Source organism: Danio rerio, chromosome 16 (genome assembly GCF_049306965.1).
Source record: "Danio rerio strain Tuebingen ecotype United States chromosome 16, GRCz12tu, whole genome shotgun sequence".
In the NCBI taxonomy this organism is placed as follows: Eukaryota; Metazoa; Chordata; class Actinopteri; order Cypriniformes; family Danionidae; genus Danio; species Danio rerio.
This window is the reverse complement of record NC_133191.1, coordinates 50,172,192-50,189,919: the sequence shown is the minus strand read 5'-3', so window position 1 is coordinate 50,189,919 and position 17,728 is coordinate 50,172,192. Positions and strand designations below refer to the sequence as shown.

The 17,728-nt window shown below is 35.1% G+C and overlaps 1 protein-coding gene across 1 annotated transcript in view; it reads right to left on the bottom strand.

Annotated features, from left to right (window-relative positions):
* smg5 (SMG5 nonsense mediated mRNA decay factor) overlaps positions 1-17,728 on the bottom strand; it is a 41,187-nt gene that overhangs the window by 13,112 nt on the left and 10,347 nt on the right. Inside the window, 10 exon segments of the mRNA NM_001024923.1 lie at positions 2,543-2,602; positions 5,832-5,990; positions 7,382-7,557; positions 7,658-7,733; positions 8,489-8,658; positions 9,933-10,793; positions 12,130-12,267; positions 12,817-13,028; positions 13,122-13,190; positions 16,795-16,920. Coding sequence (NP_001020094.1) covers positions 2,543-2,602; positions 5,832-5,990; positions 7,382-7,557; positions 7,658-7,733; positions 8,489-8,658; positions 9,933-10,793; positions 12,130-12,267; positions 12,817-13,028; positions 13,122-13,190; positions 16,795-16,920 — 2,047 coding nt within the window.

Genomic DNA, 17,728 nt, shown 5'->3' with positions numbered 1-17,728 from the left:
GTAGAGTTCAGATGCAAAAACCTCCAAGTCCCATCTGATATTTTCTTCTAAAATGAGAATTTTTCTCAGGCTTTAGTGCGGGGTTTCAGTAATTTCACTTTTAAGGCAATCGATGCTGCTTTTCATTGCCTTTAAAGTGAAATAACTGGACATCAACAGAAGGCTAAGAACAACACTCACAACAGATGTTAGAGACTCCTCATGTTTAAATTTAAACTGTCTTAGTTGCCTGTATACTGACTGTATTAATGTGTGCACTGCATTTTCCCCCTCTCCATGTGTACTTGTGCACAACACGTTTCAACAGCCCAGCTTTATATGGTTCCTCCCCTCATTGTTCTGGCTAATAAATGTGGAAGAGTTCAGATCAACACTGTGTTGACAAGCTGTTATTATTTTCCCATTTATCATTTTAATAGGGATGGGATGTCTTAGATACAAGAGAGCATTTTATTAATGAGAGAATTTGAGAGGTGACGACCTAAAATAAATCAACCCATATTGGTAGCAGGGCTGAACAATATATCCTTTGAGCATCTATCTCACAATGTGTGCATCCAATAGTCACATCGCAGGATTAGATTATTTATTAAAGACTCAAAAATGAAGATAATATTATGTTAAGCATTATGATATTAAAATTATTTATACAAATGTTATTTTACGTTCGATTGTTTAATTTCTGTACATGAAATCTGTTAGTCCCTCAAGAAAAGCCCAAAAGCACTTTTATTTAACTTTTCTTTTTGCTCTGTCATATTTATATATGCTTTTTCTTTATTATATTTTAATATGCACTGCATAGAAAAATAATTGATCCCCCCAGTCGATCTAAATTAATTAAATCTTCCCAAATTTAATTAATAACAAAGAGCTATTCAAATCATCTGGTGAAATTATATTCATAGCACAATATACAGTTAAAGTCAGAATTATTAGCCCCGCTTTGATTTTTTTGTACTTTAAAATTTTTTCCTAAATGATGTTTAACAGAGCAAGGACATTTTCACAGAATGTCTGATAATATTTTTTCTTCTGAAGAAATTCTTATTTATTTTATTTTGGCTAGAATAAAATCAGTTTTGAAATTTTTATACACCATTTTAAGGACAAAATTATTAGTCCCTTAAAGCAATTTTTTTCTCGAAAGTCTACAGAACAAACCATCATTATACAATAGCTTGCCTAAACTAACCAGCCTAGTTAACCTAATTAACCTAGTTAAGCCTTTCAATGTTACTTTAAGCTGTATAGAAGTGTCTTGAAAAATATCTAGTCAAATATTATTTACTGTCATCATGAGAAATATAAAATAAATCAGTTATTAGAGATGAGTTATTAAAACTATTATGTTTAGAAATGTGTTGAAAAAAATCCTCTCTCCGTTAAACAGAAATTGGGGAAAAAATAAACAGGGGGGCAAAAAACTCTGACTTCAACTGTATATCTCAGCAAAACATAATACTGTAATGTCAGATTTTTCCAACATCCTACAGCACTAATTGGTAGAAATAAGCAATTGTATGCTTTGAATATTTATGTCTTCTAAATAGGGTTGTGCGATTTGGGGAAAATATCTAATTGCATTTTTTTTTACAGATATTGTGATTTCGATTTGATTTGCGATGTAATTTCGTAGTCAAGCTTCAGCTGAATATTCTGTATCCTAGCTTCTCAATGCTACAATGCAGTAAGTGTTAGTTAAAAAAGAAACTTAAAGGATATTAACTAACTCAAACATTTATTCAAATTTGTTTATAAATATTCAGAAATTAAACACTTGCTTTTCTCTAGAGCAAACAGTAGTGAGTTATGGCGTTGGTTATCTCCTGGTGCTTTTGTGATGATTTTTCATATGGTGTAACAGCTGCAAACAACTCTGAAATTGTACTTAGCTGTTATAAAAGACTCAAAACTATATACTACATTGAGTGTCACTGGCAATACTTTTAGTCGACTTTTTAGAAACACACCTCATATAGCCACCTGTGGTGCTTTTTTAGGTGCTGGTTATTGTTGTATTTCTTCGTTTTGTGGCAACAATTCTGCGATAGCTCTTACAAATGACCTGTTTTTGTTTGGTGTCTGTGACTTTGAAAGCAAAAATCATCTGTTAATGCTTCTGAAGTGGCAGACTTCCCACTTGTCCGCACTTTCCTGTTTGTTTGTTTGTTTGTTTTATTTTGGGGGTTTCGCATAATTCGGTTGCACAATACTGATTGGGCAGAACGAAGGTGTGTTCACTCAATTGGCTAGTAATACTGTCACACACAGACGGAAGTCACACATCATAATTTATGACGGCAGACATAAACTATATAACCTATACATATTTCACAGCCCTTTTGCGATTAGCTAATAGCAACTTTTTAAATTCAGATTGCGATTCGATTAAACGCACAGCCCTACTTCTAAATGTAAACTTTGTCACTGTTTTGGAGCATACTAGCTAACCTTATGACATATTCATACTAACAACAACAACAACTTGAATTTTGATTTCAGAAGGACTTTAATGGAAGCTAAAAACAGCTGGTCTGACCTGCAGGCGCAGCTGGGCCATGTCTCTCATGAGCCGGTTTCTGCGAGCTTCCTCCTCCGCCTGTGGACAAGACAAGACAAGGTCAATGAAACCTCTGTGTAACCTCATAACAGTACTCGGATTTGCCCTCAGTAAACACAAGGTATGAATCAGCAGCTGTGTATATATTTTGCCAAAAGAGAAAAACACATGAGAGTAGCATATTGTAAAAAGATGGAGACAAATACATATATAAAGATAACACAGGTGGTACAGCCCGATGATTCCTTGAGAATTTGGTTTTAAGATTAAGCTTAAAGGGGGCATAGTAAGATTAATTATTAAACCGCAGTGAAATGTAACCTTGAACTACAAACACAGCACCTTGCTGTTTTCCAACTCCAAGTGAATAATGTATATAGAGTACATAAAGTCAGAGAGTTTGTTCATGTGTTTGTTCTTCTGTAAATGTAAAATGGCTTTAGATTAGATGTAATATTTACTGTTGTGTTAACACGCAACAATGAGACCAGCCTGGGTTACCAGGTGCCACTTGATTTGCGGTTTAAATCCAATCCTGCCTCCAACATGCACTGCTAATTTACTCTCACGCTCCATCATAACATCACATCTCACGAGACAACTTTTCACCTCGATAAAAAAATCTTGTCGCGATTTAGCTCGAGATCTCGTCACACACCTAGTCAATATGGATCAATTATATTTTTATTAATATTATATAAATATAATCCACAAAAATATCAAGGAGCACAATTATTATAATAAAATATACTATAATATACTATACTATAATATAATGTAATATAATGCAGTGGTCCCTTGTTATTCGCGGGAGTTACATTCTAAAAATAGCCTGCAATAGGCGAAACCTGTGAAGTAGTCCTCTTTATTTTTTTTACAATTATTATAGATGTATTAAAGATGTAAAAGCCCTCACTACACACTTTATTAACTTTTCACAGACAGGTATTAATGTTTTCACTTTTCTCTCTTGTTTAAACTCACTCAAAGTTTAAAGCTTCGTATAAAAATAAGTCCAGGATTATAAAATGAAACCAAAGATCAAAACCTGTTGTCAGGCATAAACATTCATCACTGTCAGCAAAAGGTTCATAAAACTTTTTAGTTTTTGTGCAGATCATGTTGGTATCCAGCGTAATGTTCTTTTTTCTGCAGCCACTGATCCACAAGGCGAGAGCAAACTTTATTCTTAAGGGGGTCGCTCAGCGGGTACACTACGCACATGACAGTTGGAAGTAACACACACTAGACGCGCACATTCGCAAGTGATTTAAAATTAAATTATTTAGATGGCGATCTGTGGTGCGGCAGAAATATGATCAGTGTCCTGAGTCATAGCTGGGCACCAGTGTGCGTACCCTGATATAAACCTATGTTTACAATTCTAGAATGCATGACTCTCTGTGGAGTGGCGCATCCGGTGTGTCACCCCCTTTATGATAGTCCTGCTGGGGACAGTTACAACTAGGCATGGGGCGATAACCGTTTTCAAGGTATACCGCGGTTTGTAAAAGTCAAGGTTTTAAAACGGTCAAAATATTCTGCTATATCGTTCCTTAGGTACCTGTACAATTTTTTATTTACGCTTTTTTGTTTTGTTTTTTAGGACAACAGTATCTCCAGCTGAAAAGATATCTAAAGATGCTGTTTAAAAAAAAAATCTGTTTTTGAAACAAATGAAGACAGCGGAAGTCAATAACTCATTTAGCCTGACATGTTTGCTCTTCCAAAATATTTTAAATGTTTCTCAAAGTAAAATATATTGTGTTCAAAAGGGAAAAACGTTTTTGTTTTTTTTACCCAAAAATTTAAAAAGAACATATTTTAGAGCAGTATTTACAATACTGTGGTATCGTGAAACCGTGATATTTTTATCCAAGGTTATCATACCGTCAGAGTCTTATATCGGCCCATGCCTAGCTACAACCCTTTCTGCATCCTTACTGGAACTCACACTGCTAGCGATCGAAGATTCATGCTAATTTGGCAAGCTGAACATATTCTGTACTGTACAGTAGACACAGAGGAGATTGACTGACAATGGTCTACAGCCAATCAGGACGCAGATCACAATGCGCAGTAAAAATAAATAAATAAAATCTGCAAAACTGCAAAGTCGCCAAAAACTGAACTGCGTTATAGCGAAAGACCACTGTAATATAATATAATATAATGTTTCTGGTGCTGTAAATCATGATAATAAAAGAGTTATCAAATGTAATGCAAGGAATGATGCTGAAAAATCAGCTTTGACATTGCAGAAACAAATTACTCTTTAAACACATTTAAATATGAAAAGTTAAATTAAAATATTAATCACAAACTATTATTGTTATATTAGGATGGCAGTTTGTGCTAACATCCAACACCATACACGAGATGCTTGTTTATCTTCGTATCTGCATGCATTACATAAGTGACCTTTTTTATGATTATTCAAAACACTGAATTTTGCCTAAAGGCTGAATGATTCACGTATGAAACTCCTTGCTTCCACTAGCCTTACACGAGAGACAAATAACTGAACAACACATCACATAAAAAAGGAAAAGAACAATCAAAGTCTAAATGAAGAGGATGTTCTCCTTGTTTACACTTCTAAACATAACGCACGATCAAGATCTACGGGAACAAAACAATACATTGGACTCAAATGCAAACTAAAGCTAACAGGTCCTCCTGAAAATCATGCAAACTCTGAGCTGGGTTAACAGCGGGGATGCAAAGTTCATGCTGATTGCAGTGGTCACGGTATAGTGGCGTCTTATGCGAGACCCGTGCTGTTGACTACAGTCTTAATCCATGGATGTCTGGCAGTTCATGACAAGCTCTTTTCATTCGCAGGTCCTAAAGGTTTTAATGAAATTGTACCAGAAAGAGCCGCCTCTTCACCGGCACAGCAAGGTGGCACTTCAACCATCATTTGTTCTACCCATAAGGGTTGCACGGTTGCTTGGCAACATAAGGCTCTCAAGCAAAAGCTCAGAAATGTGGTGAGGTTTTATATAAAAAAAGCCTCGTTTTCTTTACTGCAGACACATCTGTGAGGACCCTATCATTTAAAGGCACTTTTCCATGACTATTCTGGCATGTATTTAAGTGCTACCGCTGCTAAAACCACCAAATGAAGTGCTGCATCTGAATGCACAAAAGAAATAAGCGGATTTACTGTTTCAAGGGCAAAAAAATGAAGCAAAGCTATTATTGCACCACTGATAGTTTGGTTTTGTGCGTTTCTTTCATTATAATTCAATGTCATGTTGTTTACCATGCGGAATTGGGCCTTGGCCTGCTGAACCAGGTTGTCCTGTTCTGATTGGCTGATGCTTGTGAAGATGCCCGCCTCCGGGTTGAAGTGTAGCACGTTGCCTTGGAGATTAGTGAGGAAGTGACCGAAGCTGCGAATACAGCACACGCGCACCACACACTGGACAGCGCAGAGAAAAAGACACATAAAGGAGAACCATGAGAGAATGCCAAAGACTGAATGTTAATTACACTTATGTAATGGAATGAATTCTCCGCATTCTAATTAGCTGCATGAAGCAACTCGATTTTCCCTTAATGATACATCACTCTGCATTATGACAGTCAAGTATGAGCAAATATTTAAAGAGAGGAAATGATTCAAATCCTTTTAAAGATGTAATTACTAATTTGTATTAATATTATTATATAGTTGAAGTCAAAATGATTAGCCCTCCTGTGATTTTTCTTCTTTTTTAAACATTTTTCAAATGATGTTTAATAAAGCAAGGAATCTTTCACAGTATTTCCTATATTATTTATTTCTGCTGGAGAAAGTCTTATTTGTTTTATGTCAGCTAAAATAAAAGCAGTTTTTAATTTAATTAAACCATTTTAAGGTCAGCATAATTAGCCATCTTTAGCAATATTTGTTCTGGATTACCCAAATTACCCTAACTTGCCTAATTAACCTAGTAAAGGCTTTTAATGGCACTTTAAGCTGAATACTAGCATCTTGGAAAATATCTAGTCAAATATTGTTTACTGTCATTGTGGCAAAGATAAAAGAAATCAATTATTAGAAATGAGTTATTAAAACTATTAGGTTTAGAAATGTGCTGAAAAAAATATTTTCTCTAAATATTTCTTTAAACAGAAATTGGGAAAAATGTACTGGAGGGTTTATAATTCAGGAGGACTATTAATTCTGAGGGATAAGAGTTTTTCCATGTTATTAAAATATGTCAGTAATGCTAAATGATGCTGCACTTATTGCACAAATCATAGTAAATAACAACAGTAATAAATAGAGCTAATAATAGGTTACTCCTAATCACACCTGACCAACTATCTGTGCTATCTGAATTTCACAATCTAAATTTCAGAATATTGAATCTTAAATACTTAAAGCTGTATTTTTACAAACTGGATATCTGCAGTCTAGGAATTCAGAGCAAAAAAAGAATCTGAAGTTTGAACATAATATAAAAATATGACTTCAATTGTCTTAAATTTCAGATGTTTAATATTAAAGTTTGAAAATTCAAATAAAAAAATTAAATTCCATACATGCTTAATGGCATAAAATATTATATATAATTTTTTGGACCTGGTATTGATGTTGTTTTTTAATATTTGTTTGTTTGTGAAGCGCTTTGAATTGCATATATGCAGGAAAAGTGCTATACAAATAAATACTTATTTCTATTATTATGTGGCACAATTTTTATTGACGACACAAACAAATCACTGAATAAGTTGTTTAAATTAAATCTTTTCTAAAAGTGCTAACAGTTTCAACAGTGCACAGCTGGCACTACACCCATTTTCTGAGCAGTAAGAGCAATTTACCTCATCCAGGGGGGTAAGAGGGGGTCTCTGGCTAGTGAAGTCCAGGCGTCGATGGGCTATGCTGAGGGCAGGAAGATGACGGAGAGCCATATCTTCAGGTAACAACAACGTCTGGGCCAAACTAGGGTGCTCACACTCACTTAGAAGCTCCGTTACATCCTTATTCAGACCTATATCTACAACAGAAGCAGATGATTAAGATAAGGGAGGGAAAATGAGGCCACAAGGAAAATTACTGACATTTTTACTGTAATAAATATAGTTTTATTTTTTTACCTGTTTCTAAGATCTTGCTTCCCTCGGGAAGTAAATTAAGCAGCACTGACAGCCTGTTCCACAAGCTTTGAGAACTCTGTAAAACCAAAACACAACATGTAGGAAACTGAGCAAAATGCACAATAGTTATAGGAACTAGCCACCAGAGCAGTCCCAAAAGAACTAAATTTCTTCCTAGAAACATGTTGATGGTTGAACTGGAACAAAACAAGTAACAGTGAAGCAGGTCAACAGTAAAGTCAAGCTAGACACTCAGCAGTGTCAACCACTGGAGGATAAAGAATGGCATGATTGAAGCTATGTTTTTACTGTATGCTGATGAATTTAGACATATTTTAAACAATTGAAAGCAAAAAAAAAAGGATCAAGATTTAAAATCGCCTACAAAAACTGTCAAATAACAATGCCATTTGACTAGTATTATATTCCTTTGCCAGTGTTTCATTTTGCACGCAGTGATTATTATACTATTGTGATAGGTTAGACTCCTCAAAATGCATTCCAAGAACTAAAACAATTCATATATCCAAAGTGTAAACACTGCAACAAAAAAAAAACAGGTACTTCGGCCAACAGTTACAGGATGTAATGTAATGTATTTTTTATATAATGCCATGTCAGCAACCAAGGCTATCTTCATGGCAGGAATCTTTCAACAATAGATATACAATTTAAAAATCAACAAACAAAATAAAACATAAATTAAATAAGATTTTTTGTGTTAATACATGATAAAATTCTAAAATCTTTTCTGGTTTCCAACAGTTACAGGAACTAAAAAAACATTTACTTTCCTTTGCAAAACCCCATGATGTCAAGATTCATATTTACCTGAGCACACATTAGGATGATGTCTGTGTTCGTCCTCAGCCAATCCAAAAACACCTTCACCACCTGAATAAGACCCTGATTGGTCAGAATCTCCAGTCGCTCAGAAAGAGTTTTCTCACTGTGAAACGAATGGTTGCTGTGTTCGCTGCCCTCAGAATTAGAGTCAGGATCTGTGTACAGCAAATCACATAACCTTAGTTTTAGAAGCTGAATTAACTCAGCTTTGCCATCTCTGGAATAATGAACAGCATTGTAAAATATATTTAAATACAAAAGCATTATTTTAAATTGCAATAAAATGTCATAATATTACAGCTTTTACTGTATTTCTGATCAATTATACTTCTTGTTGAGTTAAAACAGAACAACAGTATAAAGTAGGGCTACACGATACAAAAAAAATCTGACTGTCATATTTTGTTTTGCTGCGAAATACAGTTGAAGTCTGAATTATTACCTCCACCCCTGTTTATTTTAATGGAGAGAAGATTTTTTCAACACAAATCATAAAGTTTTAATGACTCATTTCTAATATCTGATTTATTTTATTTTTGCCATGATAAGAGTAAATAATATTTAACTTGATATTTTTAAGAAACTTCTATACAGCTTAAAGTGACATTTAAAGGCTTAAGTAGGTTAATTAGGCAAGTTATTGTATAACCATGGTTTGTTCTGCAGACAATAGAAAAAAATATAGCTTAAAGGAGCTAATAATTTTGACCTTAAAATGGTGTTTAAAAAATTAAATACTGCTTTAATTCTAGCCGAAATAAAACAAATAAGAATTTCTCTAGAGGAAAAAAAATTATCAGACATACAGTGAACATTTCCTTGCTCTGTTAAACATCATTCAGGAACTATTTAAAAAGGAAAAAAAAAAACATTCAAACGGGGGCTAATAATTCTGACCCTAAATTGTTTGCAACAATTTGCTGTAACTGTATATTGTGACATGGATACAGTTTCACCAGATGGCTTAAATAGCACTATTCGTGAAAAAAAAACTCTTAAATTCAATTGACTGTGTTGTTCTGTAAAGTTTGTATGATGTATAAAAAAATAAAATAAAGTTGTAAGAATAATTACAATAGAGCAAAGAAAAAGTAAAATAAACAGATCTTCATGGTTTTCTGGAGAATCAAACAGTATTTAGATGCAGAAATGTATTAATCTAATGTAAAACAACACTGTTTAGTCTTCAATAGCTATGTTTCCATCCAAAAATGCTAATTAACTTTATGCGCAAAACTGGAATAATGCATAAAAGACATGTGAATGAAGCAGCGTTCACAAATCTCATGCATTATCAATCGTTGATCGGCTATAATCCCAATTTAATGTTAGACCGTTGCAGACACACACATTGTGATATTGATGCTGAATAGATATATTGTGCAGCCCTAGTATATTGCTCAAAATCACTTGGGTGTACGTAACGTACCCTTATCATTGGTTCCGTTTGCAATCTCTGGACTCGTGTTTCTTGGCGTTTCTCCAGTAGGGGGTGTGATTTCTTGGACTGGGGCGGGGTTTGATTCTGGGGCAGGGGGAGTGGTAGTTGCAGGGCGGAGCAGCACATTGCTGAATGTAGGGGCGAGCCGGAAGCAGCGTTTGGCCTGGAAAAGCTGCGAGGACATGGCCTGCAGGTTACTGCTGATACTGGCATCATTAGACACAGACGGCCCATTGGTTACTGGAGGGGTGGCGTTTTCCTCTCTAGACGTTTGCGGCTGCTCATTTTCCTCTTGTTGTGGCTGTTGTGGTGCATTTTCAGCATCCTCCATGTCTTCCAGATCCGATCGCGATTCCTGACTGTTCATGTCAGAGTCTGTCTCCACGTCAAAAGCCGTGCCACCCTCATCCTCCTCTGAACCGCTTTCCCAGCCGCCGTCCTCCGGCAGTGGCCCCTTCCGTGTGTCTCTTCCTAAAGAGTTCATCTGGACCCTGGGGGCTCCCAGACCATCAACCAGACCACCGCCACCACCTTCCTCCTCCTCCTCCTCCTCTTCATCGCTCTCAAAGCCCTCACTCAGGTCGCTCTCATCCTCCTTGTGAGCACAGCGTCTTCGGCGAAGCATGGAGAGCCTTGAGAACTTCCGCTTCTGTTTTTGCTTCTCCTCGGCTGATCTCTTCTTCTCCTGGTTTTTCTTTGTCGCCACAGTTCTTCCGTTGCCTTTAGGCTCGTCTTCCCCGTTCTCCTTTTCCTCCTCCTCTTCATCGTCATCCTCCTCCAGAGAGCCGTTCTGCAGGGTTCGCTCCTCTGAGAGAGCAGCACTACTGTGATCTCTGGCATCAGCGTCATCTGCCAACAAATGCATCGGTTAGAGAGGAGTTACAAGAGAAATAAAATAGACAAAGGCTTTACAAAATTCTTATTACACCATGTCCCAAGTACACACAATGCAGTACTGCGACAGGCTTAACTGGAGAAAAAAATAAAATAATAATAATAATAATAATTATATATATATATATATATATATATATATATATATATATATATATATATATATATATATATTTATATATTCTAGTTTCTAATCCAAATATCAAGAAGCATTTTCTAGACAAGCAAAAAATATTGTCGTTTTAAAAAAATAAAATGAGTTTTTCCTTAAAACAATCAAAATAATCTGCCAATGGGGTAAACAAAATAATCTTATCAAAACTAAAAACAAGATTATTTTGCTTACCCCATTGGCAGATTATTTGATTTGTTTTAAAGAAAAACTGACTTTATTTTAACATATTTGGCTAGAAATGTCTAGAAATTTCCTCTTAATTTAAGAATTGTAAGATATTTAGACTAGAAGATCACAAAAATTTAATAAAGCATTTCTCGCAGCGTATAAAAGATCTCTTTTTCATGTTAAAAAGAGTTTCTGACCAAACCACATGCGACAACAATGCACAAAATGTCTATTTTAGAAACTAAACATTTTTATTCCTGCAACATTGCGGCTGAACAACAGCATACACTACTATGACAATGATCACCTTAGGTGCTGATTATGTGCTTTATTCAGTGTTAAAGTGAAGCAGTCAGTCAAGTTTATCTATTTATTAGTTATTTATAGCCACATCAGCAACTTATGGCTATTTCATGGCAAAATTAATAAAACATTATTACATGACAAAAACTAATTCGTATTACAATAAAAGTTACTTAGACAAATATTTAAAAAATAAATAAATAAAATTCACACAAAAATATATTCAAAGTTAAATATGATTTTTCAATTAAATTTTTAGTCAGTCAAGTTTATTTTGTAAACGAACCAGGGTTTGTTTGAAAGCGTACCGAGACCACCTCTTCAAGCAGGTCTCGGTATGCTTAATTAGTCCGCTTTTGGTGCGCACTCAAGTAGGATTGCTGCATTCTCACCTGCCCAAACGAACCGCACCAAGAGGGAAAACTAACTCTAGTGCGATTCAATTGAACTAAATAAGGCAGGTGTGAAAGCACCCTAAGACACCATAACCAAAAAAATAGCCAGCATGCTGCTTTCTAAGATAACTAAATAAGGCTACAATGTAATAGAGTACTAAATTCTTCACTGATATGACAAAAAAAAATAAAAAATACAAAAGCATCTTATACTCAGACAGACAACATGACACAGAAGCAAAAGCTGTACCAGTGTTATCGGTGCGCAGGGCTGGGACATCACTCTCTCCCTCCTCCAATTCAGCTTGCAGTCGAATGTTGACATGATTGACCAGATGGGAGAACAGCGCCAATGTGAAAGCGATGGAGGCGCTGTACTGCTTTGAAGCTGGAATTGAATTACAGATGAGCAGATGAGTTAGTGCTTCATTTGCGAAAGGTATTAAGATTAGAACTGTTGTTTGAAGGCATTTGTATTATCAAACCTATTAAAAAAGCTTTTCATTAACTTAATTAAGGCTGAAACAAAAGGATATATTAAGTATTTTAGATTAATTGAAGAAACTAACTAGAGAAAACCAGTTTAGGTTACAATTATGAAATAACAGGGCTCTATATGCATGTTAAAAAAGCATACATAAAACTATATAGCTAAAAAAAGTAAGGAAATGAGAAAAAAAAGGAACATATTGGCTGGTCTGAACCAAAAAGATAAATCAAATATGTATTTTTCATCCTGTTACAATATGTTAAATTGTTTAGAATGCAGCATTCACCATGAATATGCCTTATGCATGATGAAGCATGTCTTAAAATGCTTGAAGAATTAATTCCAACACTATTTTTAGGTTGCTGACGCAGTATCTATTTGCTTAACACTGCACAAATAAGCATCAGATACTGAATAACATAATCAGTTCTTTCAGTGCACGCTCACCCCCTCGCTTCAGGCTGTGCACCACCATCAGACAAATCACCACCATCTTGAAAATAAGGCTGTCTGGAAGCACAGAACCAACAGAGTCGTGCTCTTCCTCCTCCTCGCTGGCCGACTGGCTGCCATGAGCAGGAAGAGGCAGGTAGAAAAGCACCAGGTTAAAGTCTTCCAGCACAGACTGGCACAGCGACGTCAGCTCCGTCTCCATCAGACTGAAAAAAAGAGTGACAGGAAATCAATTAGGCTGATTTGATTTAACGATTTGAAAATAATTTAACGTTTTGAACTAAGGCTGAAACTCTCACCTGTTCTTGGGCTGTAACAGGCTCTGCAAATACATGAAGCTCACCAGCAGTCTTTTGATGTCTTTTGACCTGCAGCAAGAACAACCAGATTAACATCACAGCTGATTTGCCCATGCAAGTCTCCACCTTGTCTCCAGGGCGCTGTAGAGTACTGTTAGAAGCATCAAATGTAAAGCAGCCCACTCTATATTTGAAGCTTTTTTGCACAAAATAATTAAAAATTGCCATGTTTTCAGAAATGTACCATCACGTTTAGACAAGATAATACCAACTTTAGGAGAGTTAAGAAAGCAGCATTTGATAAGAAAATCCTAATTTTCATTTATTTTTTGTAATTCAAGATTTTAAATCAATAAATGACAGGATATAACAAAACATACTACAGGTATATATATATATATATATATATATATATATATATATATATATATATATATATATATATATATATATATATATATATATATATATACATACATACATACATACATACATATATATATATATATATATATATATATATATATATATATATATATATATATATATATATATATATATATATATATATATATATATATATATATATATATATATTTATACATACACATATAAAAGGGGTGTGAACCTATTCGATATCTCTGTGCATCATGGTTCATTGACGATGCTTTTCATACATAATTAGATTTTTTTCTTCACAACACAAGAATAAATTTTATGAAAATCTATAATTATTTTTATATATTATTTGTAATACAATTTTGTCCTTTAATACAAGCAGTGAGATATGAACTGCATCTTTAATTTTTACATAAAGGTCTGCGATTGGCTTTAAAATTAAAGCGCTGTTCACCGATGAGTGATGCGGGAAGAACAGCCACGGTTACAGTCTATATGCACATAATTCGCGGCTTTCACAGGTAATCGGTAATAGAAGCAATGGAAAAAACTCGCACCACAGACACACTCGGGTCTGGATCCAAAAGTATTGCTTTAACAGCCAAGAGGAGAGAAAATGTCTCACAATCAAAAAATCTCACGAACACCCCAGCGGTTTAATGGCCAAATTGAGAGGAAGTGAGGCAAAGATTTTACAGCATTTTTCCCAAGTAGTGAAATAGTGGCTCGTTCTATACCTTCTTCAGTGTCAATGAAAGACTGTCCAGCAAACTTACAAGCAGTGAATTGTGCACAATTATCTGCTTTTTATGTAGTAGGAGCGTTTTATTTACTCGCCTCCTTCGCCATAGTATAATACCGCTAACACCCCTAATATATGTATGTATGTATGTATGTATTAGGGGTGTTAGCGGTATTATACTATGGCAAAGGAGGCGAGTAAATAAAACGCTCTTACTATATACACACACACACACACACACACACACACACACACACACACACACACACACACACACACACACACACACACACACACACACACACACACACACATATATATAAAAACACATACATGCATGCATACATGCATACATGCATACATACATACACACACACACACACACACACACACACACACACACACACACACACACACACACACACACACACACACACACACACACACACACACACACACATACATACATACATACATACATACATACATACATACATACATACTAGGGTTGGGCATCTAAGCTATAATGCCGATCCGATACGCATCTCGATACAAAGAATACGATCCGATATATTAGCGATACATTTGTGACATATTGCGATGCAACACGATACGATTCACACCCATATCACGATACGATGCGATATTTCAGAACTAACTAATTAGATCAAGTTTATGAGATGATGTGAAAGAGGATGCTGTGCCATTGAATGAGTTTGATTATTTATAAACCAAGCAAAACCAAGACTTTTTTTTACAAACTGGCTTTTCTCTCAGAGCCAGAGTGTCAGTTTACAGTAGAGGGCCATTTTAGAACATATAGCACATATTATTAAAGTATTTTCAAGATAAACAGAATGTATAAGTGCAATATATATTAAAAAAATATGTATATATTTGCACTCTTTCAACATAAATAAAATTAGCATTGCACAACAAGAATTGTGATTTAACTTTTCAACTATGAAAACAAGTTTTACAAAGATATATTTTGCCACTGATTATTCAAAACTTAAGGTTGTGAACTAGCAGTGTTATGCTGCTTTGAAACATCACTGTCACTGTAAACAACAGGCTAATAAAAATATAACAAACCAGCAATCTTCTTGCTGTGAGGTGGTCAAACTACCCACTGTGCCACCGTGACACCCATTATTTTTATCATTATTATTATTAATATTATTATTATTATAATTAAATAAAAATTAACAGGAGGAGGTGTTTAAAACCTTCGTTCTCCGTGACACTAGGCTGAATATCTTTGCAGATGAACAATGCAATAGCATTCGTTATTGGCGTAGAGCGAGCAGAACTGTTGCGCATGGAAAAAAAAAACTTGCAATGCTTTTCTCACCACTTTTGGAGCTGGTTGAAGCAGTGCGAAAGCCGGGGATGCAGAAACACTGGAAGATGCTTTCACAATAACACCGTGGCGCCGCTTCAAGTGAGATATCAGATTAGTCGTACTGCCCGCGTATTTTACAGATGCGCGGCACATTTTGCAAATTGCATTTGTCCTGTCATGTCGTCCATCCTTAAATCCGTAATGTTGCTTTCCATACTTTAGATTTAAAACTCAGTGGGGAATAAAATGTTTGTTTTGCTTCTCGCGCTTTCTGAGGGCGCTTCACTAGCTTCATCCGCACACCTGATACACTGAGTTGTAGTGTGTGCACATCCGCAAATCCGTTGCTAAGGCTTACTTTATGTAGGTCGATTAAATTATGCGCCAAAAACAGGTTGACAACACTTGTTAATAAATAAAAAATACATTCTATATTAAAAATATAAGCTGTATCTCGGAAAAATCGATGCATCTCGCAAAAACCGATGCATCTCGATTTGCTTCCAAAATTTCATTCATCCTCTGCTGCTCAACCGATGCACTCGCATCGTGAACGCGCATAACCGCGTATCGATACATATCGGTTAATCTTCCCATCCCTAATACATACATACGGCTCAGCATATACGAGTACACCCGATTGTATGAATATTTTTATCCATTTCTCAGTGAATATGGGTAATATTTATTGGTGCATTTGAACAGATTTGCTAAACAGATAATTAAAACAGATAACAGACAAAATTGTATATTGATTTTTGCTACTTATGAAATTTTATTTAATATACTTTTCTAGCATATAGATTTAGGCTACTCATTTTTGAACCATTATTGTAAGTTATTTTGTTAGATAAGCTCCAAATTTGTCTTCAGTTCTGACTAAACTCATGTATATGCACAAATATTATATTGTACAGCATTCTATGAAAATATTAATTTAAATGAGAAATTCGTGGGGGTGTGCTTATATATGCGGAGCACTGCATATAATATAGGCTTTGTCATTATTACAGTCGAAATACTGGTAGTAATATTAAAGCCTTTATGAGGGGCCATTGAATATGCTGTTAAACAAAGGGAGGTGGCAAATGAGTCAAACAGGGTTGGATCACGGGAACACAAAAGGACAGGCCAACAAAACATTCCTTCATCCGGTCTTTTATAAGTATATAAGAGAGGAAACACACCTCTGTCGAGATGGTGAAAGCTTCTTCATTTCTTGTTTCTTCACCTGGTGGTACATCTTGGATGCCTTGTCAAACAGACGCTTTAAATTCCCATACGCACCGTCGAAGGGAGTCTCTGACTGAATACTGTTCAACAAGACAAACCAGATGCTCATGTTCATGTAGCGTTATCAGATTCTTGGAATGCTAATCACTCAAAACCACAGTTCATAAGGAGGAAAAGAAAAGATCAGTCATGTAGCTCATTCATTATTACTATTACGCTTTTGTATGCATTTTTTGTCTATAGTTTAACTTTATATGAATAAATAGGATTGTGTTCTTAGCAGGAGTGTGCAATATTTAATAAAAAGGCCTCTCAATATGCTAAAAGATGGCTCCTTGGGTGAGTTTGGAATGTCATAGAAAAATCAAAAGTAACCCTAAATGTCCAGTAGGTCTTAATGAGTGATTCACTGATTTATTCATTCAAAAGATTTGTTCAAACTCACTTTGTACGGTACCGGCAATTGAACCAAGTGTGAAAGCACCCTTAGTTATTCATTGTACAAAAAATATATACAAATAACAAGAACACTGATAAAAAGTCATATAAGTTGTAATCTAAATTCTTTCAAATACTAAGGCAACATCCATGGACGTAAATTTTATTTAACAGCAGAGGGAGACAATAAATAAAATATTCTCATGAGCAATTCTTATAGAAAACACAAATAATACAGTCAAATTGTAAGTATATAAAAGTACTGTTATGTGTCCGGAAGTGTCCTCATTAAGATACTTAAGAACAGAATAGAAATTGATTGTACAAAAACAAAACAGTGGGGTCAGTTTGGACATTACAAAATTGTGTTGCACGTTATAGGGAATACTGGACAGACATTAAAAAGTTTAATTAAAACAAATAGTATTGAAATTAAAATAAATGTGTAAA